The following is a 10,545-nucleotide window of genomic DNA, read 5'->3' on the forward strand; positions in this document are numbered from 1 at the left end:
GGCCATGGGTGCAGGCTTTGTCCAGTCATTATTAGTACAAGCTTTCAGCATTCAAAGTCACTGTGACCTTGACTTTTGACCCAATGACCCCTTAAATCAATAGGATCTTCTAATAGTCAGACTTAGCCTCCATGTTGAGTTTGAGGGCCATAGGTGCAGGCATTGTCAACTTATCAGTCAGATGTATGATTTGACACCTTCCTGTTCAAGGTCACTGTGACCTTTGACCATATTACCCCTAAAATCAAAAGGGGTCATCTACTGGTTAAACCAAACTTTCATGTCAAGTTTGACAATAGGTCTAGGAATTGTCGAGTTATCACCCGGAAAAGCTTTGGTCTACTGTCAGACAGACGGACGTAGTGGTCAACATGTGCAAAGCAATATACTCCTCTTCTTTGAAAGGGGCATAATAAATTGAAATTGATTAAATATTTTTGTTTATTATGTTAATTAACTTACACTACATACAACAAGTACCATTTTGATATTTTCGAATGCTCATTTGGGCATGTACATGGGTTTTGATCTGACTATGAACATGAAACTACATAGTGATGTTCCCTCCTATCAATTCTAAATTTAAATAACCATGAGAAAAAAAGAATGTTTTCACTGCACCATGAATAAATATGTCAAACAAAATAAATGTCAAGTTATTCAAGATTAATTTAACACTGTTCTTTTGATGATTTCCGTGCATTCCTGACTGCAGGTTTTTCCCATTTTCCCACACAGTTATTTCATATTGGCCTTACAAGGTCAGATCTTGAGTTGGGTCTTCATTGCTGGACACCATCTCTTTATCTCCACAGAAAACACACTGGTGCAAATTTCACTGCAACAACTGCAAAAAAAGTTATATTATATTCTAACTGAACTCTGCATCAATATTCAATTATTTTTTATTGGATTTAGGAAATGTCTTTGTTTTAAAGAGTTCATGTAAATTAATGCATTTTTTTTTCAATTTAATGCATTATCATGCTGGACTCTTTGACATTGATGGTTAAAACAAAGAAGGCATATGATTTGTGTACAGATTAAACATGATTAATTATAAATGTGTTCTTTAATTAATAGACAAGTGGCAACAATTTCCCCAGTTAAAAAAGCTTACATTTGTATATCTGCAGATTAATCATTTGCATTTCTTTTGCTTTGACCATTTAAGTCAAATGAGTTAGACATGATAATGCATTAAAATAAGAAATATATTTTTGGGCATCAATCTATAGTGTATTGCCTTCAATCCAGAAATAAATTTCTTCTCAACAGATGCTAAATTATAAAAAAATATATAAACCAAGATTTTGATTATGACATACCTGCATAGTTAGTGGTCTCCATAACTGCTCAGAAATGCTCCCTATGACAAACTAAGTGCTGGTGTATGGCTGGGTAATAGTGCTGCTCCAACCAAAAGCGCAATTCTTCCTACAGGTGGACCAGCTCCTCAATATGGTTTCTGTCATGGCAGTGATAACAGTATGTAACATGCCCTTTTCTACTTTCCAGAGAATGAATCTTCCAATCTAAATTACAAATTTAAGAACAAATATATACATATGCACATGTAATGTTGTTAAAAACAAACCATTTAGATGCCACAAAACTATAAGATTTTAGGTGAAAATTGAGCCAAATCAAAACATTTAGTCATTTAAAGCTGCACTCTCACAGATTTACTGTTTTTACAACTTTTGTATTTTTTGTCTTGGATTGACCTATTTTTTTTGCTAAAATATCTGCAAACCAGTGATATAAGACTACTGACAAAATATTAGATTGCAGACCCCCATATTTCAGGTCGAAAACAAAGGTTTTATGGCTTAAAGCGTTACTAACGGTTTAAGAAAAATGCATAAAACATTTTGAACTTAAATATAAACATTTTCTGACAAATTTATTGTCAGCAATCTTATATGAATGGTTAACATGCATTTTCACATAAATTGGCCCGTTCCAAGACAAAAAATCAATAAAGTAGTCAATACGTTCAATCTGTAAGAGTGCTGCAACTCTTAGTCACAGATTGAAGGTTTTGACAACTTCTTTTACTTTTTGGCTTGGAATAAGCCAATGAAAAGCAGTATGAAAACTGATGAAATAAGTATGCGGACAAAAGATAAGATCATGTTTTTTATATTTACATTTGTAACTATTGGTTTTATGGTTAAAAGCATTACTAACGCTTTACTAATAATGAGATTTTTGGCACAGAACATCATCTTTTGACCGTATTAAAATAAGAAAACAGCGTTCCAATATTTTCAGTTGTCTTTTTTGACTGAATTAATATAAGAAAGCAGCGATCCCCTTTTTCCAGTTGTCTGTTATGTCCAGTGTTCAGAAATTCGCATAAAATAATTCATTACAAGACCAAGAAATAAAAAAGAGTTGGTAAAACACAATCTGTGAGAGTGCAGCTTAAACATATGATATGCATTATCAGCCAAGTGCAGACCTACTCACATCCTGGCTACACAACCAGTACATTCATCAGCTTTACTGATTCGAACCAGGCACATTTATATTGGTAAACTAGCATTTTACCATTCTGTGCTGGCCAGTAAAGTTCTCATTTGAATTAGAATTCAAAATGTATATACCTTTGTTCATTTTTTTGCCAACTCTGTTTCAACTGAACTTCCTAAATGAATGAGAAGTTTCAAAAAATAATTACAGTATCTCAGTAAATACCTGCATTTATGTGTTCTTGTGCAATCTGTCAGCTTTGATAGGCTCAGGTTTCATTTTGTCCACCTCAATACTTGTAATCTTCTAGTCTGATGTACTGCCATCCAATTTTTAAGTCAGGTCAGGCAGCCATTTCAGCTTTGTTCCAGTTGATTGTATCAGATGATGTTAACAATACTAGCCTTGTATCCAGGCACTTCTCAATCTGAAAGTTTACAAAAGAACATGGCCTGTAATATTTAATAAAAAAATCATAATTGTTTACTTCTGGATGATGGGTTCCATGACCATGTGAACACTTGCATGGAGATCTGTCAAACTGAGTAACTGATTTTTAGGCAGCTCCCAGCTTGGCTCTTCAATTGACAGGTGCATTATACATTATAGAGACAATAAATCAAACACTTGGAAGCACTAGTCCAAACAATAGTAACTTAACTGATCTTTTTACAAATTTTGAAATGGCATATCCTTCACATATAATTTTTTTGTACCAAAAGTGGGTAGCTATTCCGATTGGGATTCCGGATCAGATAATTATATATATCTAAAATATGAGTTATGTACACAAAAAATAAAAGCTGACGAATTATTATGAGTTTGATGAGTGTTTTTCTTCATTTCATACTGTCAAAACATAATGATATAAACTGTTATACATGAAGATCACCTGCATTAGGCTGCGGTGCATAGATTTAAATAGATGTAAAATGGTTGTGTTTTTTAATGCATTAAATGCTTGTTTTGTGAAAAAAATCTTTGCACTTACATGGTAATAACTAAAATACGAATATAAACCTTTAATATCTATATTTCAAACATATAATACTTATCTAACTACGATTTCAATATCTTTCAACCCCCACCCTGTTTTGCACAAACCCGATTAGACGTAAGGGATTGGAAGAATCCCATATAACACGTCTATTCTTTTAGACTATTGAAGCACATATATGTTCTTTTTTGATGGTTGAGACGTTTCAGGTTAAACAACAATTAAAACTGCAAAATAATTTTAGTGAATAATCAACTCTGAATTGAAAGTAACATGAAGATGTTGTAGTGAAGGATTTGCCATATATATATATATATATATATATATATATATATATATATATATACATTTTTTTTTAATCGTAAAAAGAGTCCATCAACGTACAAATATTTAGACTAAGAGATGTAGATCAGCTAGATGTACCTTCTAGTCCAAATAATTGTACGTTGACAGATTTTTTTACGATTTTTGATACAGTAAATCCTTCACGTACAAATTGTTTTGTACGAAAAGTGGGTAGTTATTCCGATCGGGATTCCCGGTTAAAGCATATTGCATCTATAACATATCATAAAAACAAGAAATATTACCAGATAATGTTATTTTATATAAATTCCGTAACCAAAAAGTAATATCAAGCAAATAATTATGAGTTTGATGGGGTTTTTTTCATTTCATTCTGTCAAAACATAAGAATATATACATGAAGGGCACCTGCAAGGCTGCAGTTCACAATTTTAAAACAATTGGAACATTTCGGCCATCAATTGTAACAACTCGCCATCTTCGGTAAGCTTCGAGATAGTCAATCCCTGTTGGATACTGGCTGAGGTGTTCAGATTGTTCAGCCAAGGCCGAGTTGTTACGATTGTATTATCTCGAAGCTTGTCGGAGGTGGCCGAATTATTACGACTGGGTCAAGTTAACCACTTGGCATAATTGTTGTCTGTATCAGTCAACTTACCTTTTAATGAAAAGGTAAATAATGTGTTTTAATGCATTAAATGCTTGTTTTTTTTTGCAAAATAGCTTTGCACTTCCATCTTAAAATATGAATATAAATCTTTACTTTATTATCCATTTCAACCATAAAATACTTCACTTAATAAAATTTCAATATTTTTCAAACACCCCCGCTTTTTGCACAAAACCGTTTAGACGTTAGGGATTGGAAGAATCCCGTATAACACGTCTATTATTTCAGACTAATGTACATGTACCTTCGTGTCCGAAATCGATCACTTCCTGGCAGCTCATTTCTGGATTGTCTCCATCTAAATTTAACATTTTTAGACGCATACATTGATGCCATTTTTGCTTCGATTGATGTTAAAGCAATAGCACTAAATACAGGTCGGTTATTTTGTAGAAGAACGTGTTCGAAGTAACATTCAATTTCATTTCCGCATTATCGCCGCCATATTGTGTATGACTTTAAAAACTACACCCTATAGTCCAAAATAACAATAGGCATAACGTTGACACACTGTGATAGGTATAATCCAAATAATTTACTCAAACAAATACAATAGTTCGATTGCTGCTGAAAAAAATCATTTGAAACATAAAAGCTATTTCACAAAATATTACATGACATGAACTCTTTAACCGCGTATGATTTATTTCTTAATAGCTTTCATTCATAAAATAAGTTCTTTGCCGGGGTTTGCCGGGTCAGTCTTGAATGTCGGGATATGTGTGACGTCACACGGGGTGCAAACATGTGGTGTAGCTTACTATTGGATGTAGGGTAAAATGACATCGTATGTAAATGCTATACTTTCATTATTTTTCATTATTTTGTTCAATAAAACTCACCAAATTGCAACGGTACAACTATACCAAGAGTAACACGCAATGTTTGTCATAAAAAAGGCAATAACGCGTTAAATACACATAAGTAGGTACTTGACGCCCCACATTCACGTTAGTAGTTCTGTTGCTACGCAGGTGGTGTGTATTAATATATTCATGTTCAATATGTCGTGTCAGGCGACTAGTCGCGTTTCTGAAATACCGCTCTCTAAAGACTGTCGGCTTGCAGCCGACAGTCTAAAAACATATTCAACTGTGAATAGTTGTTGGTTTGCTTTACAATTTTATCTTCAATGTAATTAAAACATAACACAGGAAGATAACGTTTATTGGAAAAACTGAAATACAAATGAAATGCTCAAATGGTGTGAAGTTGATCAAGCATATCAGTGAATATACACTTATTATGTAAATACAAAAGAAATTGACAAGTGTATAAATAAATTCGAAAAATTGTATCGAAAATTGATCCTAGTTGTCCCAAATCGCCGAATTGGAAAATCAACATACTAGGCCATAACACAATCGAAATGTATGGCAATATTCTGATAACGTTGTCAAGTTAACTTTGACAACAAGTAGACATTTGATTCCGGAAAAGTCAATGGATTGATTCCCGTTTTAATTCACGAACAAATAAGATGGTGAAAAAAAAATGGAACCAAACCAGATTTTTTTTCAAATTAAATGGTTCACGTTTAAGTTGGGAACCAAAAATGAATATGAAAAGAACATTAAGAACCAAACCTCACAAACAGTGAATTTATTATTTGAATGGCATGCTTTGTCATGATCAGGTTTATTAATCTGATTAATTAGTTCCCGTTTCATTTTGGAAAATATGAAAAGAAAACTGATATTCTTTATTTTGGTCAGAGTTATGAGAAAACCCTAGTGAATATGATATATATTTGGCGTCATCTATGACTGTCTATATATCGGTTATTTAATTATACAAATCATTTCTAGTTCATGATTTGGGCTAATGCAAATTTATGAAAATGAAGGATATCAGGTGAATAATATATTTTCCAAAAATAAAAAAGGCTTCTATACAAATTTATATGAGATGCTAAGCAACAGTACTACACACCAGAAATACGCAGGTGTATATGTTTAATAAAATGCTAAATATATAAATAAAATTCGTGCCAATCTGCTCATAAAACTAAAGACATTTCCTGTTTAAAAAGAAAACACTTACGAAAATTAAAAATAAGTGCTCTTATTAACGCTTATAACACCTACAATCATACTTTTAAGCTCGATTTATTACAGAAATTATTAAAAAATAAATCGTTATGACATTGTTATTCAAATTTCAAATATAATGTGTATTCAAAGCTAAATGTATAAGGGCAACGCAAACAAAATGGAATATAATTATATCTATAGTAAAATAATAATAAAAGTTATGTACAGTTCAATTATTTAATATGTCAAAAAAGTTCAAATATTCAACTCATTAAAAAAAAACTAAAGAGTATACACCATGGTAAAATTAAAACAAGCATAACAACATGCAACTAATTACAAGGAGATTTACAATGCAATGTTTATGTTTATATTGGCAGGTGAAATACTCGTGTTCTGCATAAAGGTGATGCAATAAAAGGCCGTTGAAATAATTGTCATCATGTCTTCACCTTGTGAAAAGCATGACTTAATATTTCATCATATGCCTAGTAAATGTATGTATATTCATGTCTTCGTGTCAATGGTAACCCTACGTGTGCCATTGTTCCGAGATGGTCGAATCGTTCATTCCCTCTGGATATTTCCACTTATGTTGTAATACACAGCGTTATCTGCTGCGTTCACGGAATGGAGAACACATTCGTAGCAGAAGAAAAACTGTTCCTGAAAGATCAGACTCGTACAATAATGCAATACGAATTAACCTTGTGCCTCTTAAGAGACTCATTGTTAATTTTCTTCCTTCTTCGTTTTTCATTGTGGTTTCAATTGTATAATTGGGATACAAACCCATTACAAAGCAGATTTTTCTTCCATGCAATATGAAACATCTGTTTGAAGAAGTGTTTTTATATTTACCTTATTTGGAATAACGAGCGGTCTTCTAGTTCTGACTTTCTGCACCGCATTGACCACGCAGACTTCATTATCATCACTCAGTTGTTCAAGTAATGTCGAGACAACACAAAAAAGGCCGCTCTTTCCAGCACCGTTTCTATCACAAAAGTTATATATCGTGTTAGGAAAAGTGTCTTAAAAAGTAGAAACATACATGCTTTATTTTAACCCTCCGAATATTTTCTTTGCAATATGTTTTCGATGTTTAATTAACAATGTTCGTTTATTGCATGGTTGAGATTAGAATGAACATCACCACACACACACGAAATTCGATTTACGAAATATCTTTATTATCCAATGAGAAAACAAATTACGAATGTATTGTTAATAATTTCACTAAGAAAAAAACAACTAAATTCGAATGGGGGCTCAAGCAAAGTTTGAACGTACAGACAGTGCAACAGTATCGGTCCCTTCAAGTGAGATGCTTTAGATGCGTCTTCAACCTCTTTGATGAAGGCAACAAAGAGTTCTGGAGACTTCTGAACATTGTGTTTTGTATCCCATTCCAAATATTCATAGTGTGGAATCGTCACATCTTTCTTGGTCTATGCTCCAATGAAAACATACTTTTTTATACACAATTATTTTGTTGCAATTGTGCCAATTAATAAATGAGTGTTGCTGTTGTTTGCGGCTATTGGTGTTGTTAACATTTAATTCATTAAAAAATACGAATTTGTTTTCGAAGTATATTTACAATCAAAAGAGAGAATTATATATTTTTTTAAATGTGTGCGCAATCAAAATGTCTTAAATCTTACTTTTCCTTCCAGTACGAAATGCACTTTGCTTTTCACACAGTGGCTTGTACTTTGATCTGTGGTGGTTCGTACAGAAACCTTACCCTTCTTCATTGTCTGATTGTCACCAGGAAAGTACAAGCCAATCCCCTTTTTAAACGATAAAAGTAACCATACTTTTAGATCGAAATGCGATATTTACAGGGTATAATAAGTGGTGATATGCTACGGAAAATACTATTTCAATTTGTAGAATTCCTACAAGCATGCCGTTAATGATTACTATGACTAATACAATATATTTGAAGATGTTATCCCATAATGCGACGTCATGTTTTGTATAAAAATTGTAATAATAAAATAAAACTCAATGTAAACTCCACTTAAGGGTTAGTGTAAAAATACAAATCTTAATTCATGATTAAAATATCTTGCCGGTCCACTTTTTACCTTATCCTTTTCCAAGTGTGCCTCCATACTAACGATACAGGAACAGGTTTCTTGAACAGCAAGTGCAATGAAATCAGCAATTGTGGTCGGCATAGGTGTTTGCGCAACCAAGAAGCGGTCTTTTGTTTTTAAACTCTAAAAAAGAGATTCGTCACAACATCACTGTAGGGTTTTGTTTTCCTCGCTTAGATGTATAGGCCTTTGTCTTAAGTCTCTATACAGGTATTATTTAGTTGTTTTTTATTTCTGGGCTTGTCTCTATAGCTTACCTTGTCTTATCATTTTACATTTAATGGACTGGACAACTGTCATCGAGCGATAAATTTAAAGCAAACTATCATGTCATGCAAAGTTTACACTTACGTTGATGTATATCGCATTGATGTAATTAGATTCGCCTGTTTTCAAAAACATATTAAGATGCGGTCTGTTGGGATTACCTAACAATACACAGAACCAAACATATACATTATATAAACATTAGGAAGACTGCAAGGGACTAAGCTTGGTTAATATAACATGTTATCGCGAATAAAAAGAGTTTCAAAATATTTATCTGAATTTATAGAAAGGCTAACAAGTTAACTCTTTATTACTGAGTTTAATTTTTTGAATAATTGATTTTGATGTTTACAGTATACATCTCAGTGAGATAGTAAAGTTGTCGAAATACTCGGTGTACCTGGTATATCCGCGTGTTTTCTGTTCTTTTTTGTTAGCAGCCGATTCATTGCAATGGCTTTTAAATCCTTATCCGACTTGTACTCATGACTCAATTCCATTTTCTAAAGTATATTTCCAAATGCAATATTATGTTTAAATAATGATAACGCATTATATACAAAGTCAATTCATACTATTCACATTCGATATTTTAAGAATATTTGTACCTCAAACTGCTTCTGTATCGTCTGTTTACTTGATTTCTCCATATATTCACTGAAGTGTTCTCTTCTTATCAACGGACAATCAAGAGTCAATGTATGGACCAAGGCTTGGTGAAGATACTTGTATTGACTCTAAAATAGCAATTCTAAAATAGTTATCTTGCTTGTTGTGTGGCACTGTGAAGGACAATGAATGAATGCAAGTAATATACTAACTACAAGTGATGCATCAACTATTGGTGTTATTCTGACAGAAAGTAACGAGTGGTCTGGTGGTATAGATACAAACCTCAAACAAAATTATTTTTGGCTCGAGGGCTGCATATGCTTTTTTCTACCACTTGAACGGACCCGATCATGATTAATTTCAACTTACACGAAGCTGTGCTAAATTTCTCTACAAGTGGTAGAAAAAAGCATATGTTCAACCTAGTACCTTGTAATAACTATATTTATTTTCAACAATCTGTTTATTTCAAGCCTAGTATATCCGTATACTGTGTCTTCTAGCGCGGTAACAAGTAGGCGGATATAATTCTTTGTTCAGTTCAGGACGCATATATGTCCTTATTGAATGCCTACCTGGACGACAACCAGTAGGCGGCTGTCATTAATTAATATGTGATCAAATCAGGTCTGGTTTGTCTTTATTTGTACCGAACAGGGAGACAACTAGTAGGCTGATTCACTAGATGTGCACATGAGGGCACAACCGGTACAAGCAGGCCAATATATGTTTACTCAGGCGCAGTATGTTTTTAATGGAAAAATACGAAATAGCTGCTAATTTTAAATTAATTGTTAACTATGTGCTACTTCAATAATTAAGTTTCAATGCATTGTACACATCGATGCCAAGTTAATGTCATTTTTCGACAGTTTTAAAAAAAAATTCGCTATTTTTTCATCTGTGAGACAGTCCCCTTAAACACATCATGCCTATTAGTCGAAAGAAACCTAACATATTTTTTTCAAATAATAACTGGGATATGACTATGACTATTAGTCGAAAGAAGATATGACCTTCTGCTGAAAATTTTCAATGTCTCCCAATGGTCGCAACGATGTTTCCCAAAGG

General features: G+C 33.0%; 1 protein-coding gene and 1 long non-coding RNA gene across 4 annotated transcripts; both read right to left on the reverse strand.

The window, feature by feature from the left end:
- Nucleotides 1–423: 423 nt before the first annotated feature.
- On the reverse strand, nt 424–4,886 carry LOC128203197 (uncharacterized). The gene is made up of 4 exons (XR_008255892.1): nt 4,696–4,886; nt 2,704–2,905; nt 1,329–1,535; nt 424–847 (listed from the first exon to the last, which is right to left on the reverse strand). It is a non-coding gene; the product is annotated as an uncharacterized LOC128203197 (long non-coding RNA).
- A 1,142-nt stretch (nt 4,887–6,028) lies between these two features.
- Nucleotides 6,029–9,854, reverse strand: LOC128203624 (tyrosine-protein phosphatase non-receptor type 20-like). Of its 3 annotated transcripts, none has more exons than XM_052905120.1 (6): nt 9,471–9,854; nt 8,581–8,715; nt 8,152–8,280; nt 7,778–7,935; nt 7,346–7,481; nt 6,029–7,150 (listed from the first exon to the last, which is right to left on the reverse strand). In XM_052905120.1, the coding sequence occupies exons 1-6, from the start codon at nt 9,510–9,512 to the stop codon at nt 7,052–7,054; spliced, it is 699 nt and encodes a 232-aa protein (XP_052761080.1). In that variant the 5' UTR covers nt 9,513–9,854; the 3' UTR covers nt 6,029–7,051. The 3 variants fall into 3 exon arrangements, with proteins under 3 accessions (XP_052761080.1, XP_052761081.1, XP_052761079.1); XM_052905121.1 differs by lacking the exon at nt 9,471–9,854 and adding an exon at nt 8,944–9,011 and having other exon boundaries at nt 8,614–8,715; XM_052905119.1 differs by lacking the exon at nt 9,471–9,854 and adding an exon at nt 8,944–9,011.
- Nucleotides 9,855–10,545: the final 691 nt, after the last annotated feature.

The sequence above is a fragment of the Mya arenaria genome, chromosome 9, assembly GCF_026914265.1.
Source record: "Mya arenaria isolate MELC-2E11 chromosome 9, ASM2691426v1".
In the NCBI taxonomy this organism is placed as follows: Eukaryota; Metazoa; Mollusca; class Bivalvia; order Myida; family Myidae; genus Mya; species Mya arenaria.

Bases quoted from the DNA above. Each gene is read 5' to 3' on its own strand.
- LOC128203624 (XM_052905119.1), bottom strand. From the start codon at position 8,994: ATGTTTTTGAAAACAGGCGAATCTAATTACATCAATGCGATATACATC. The intron at 8,281-8,580 runs GTAAAAAGTGGA...TCGTTTAAAAAG, and splicing joins CACACTTGGAAAAGGATAAG to GGGATTGGCTTGTACTTTCC. The intron at 7,482-7,777 runs GTACGTTCAAAC...CTTTTGTGATAG, and splicing joins CCGATACTGTTGCACTGTCT to AAACGGTGCTGGAAAGAGCG.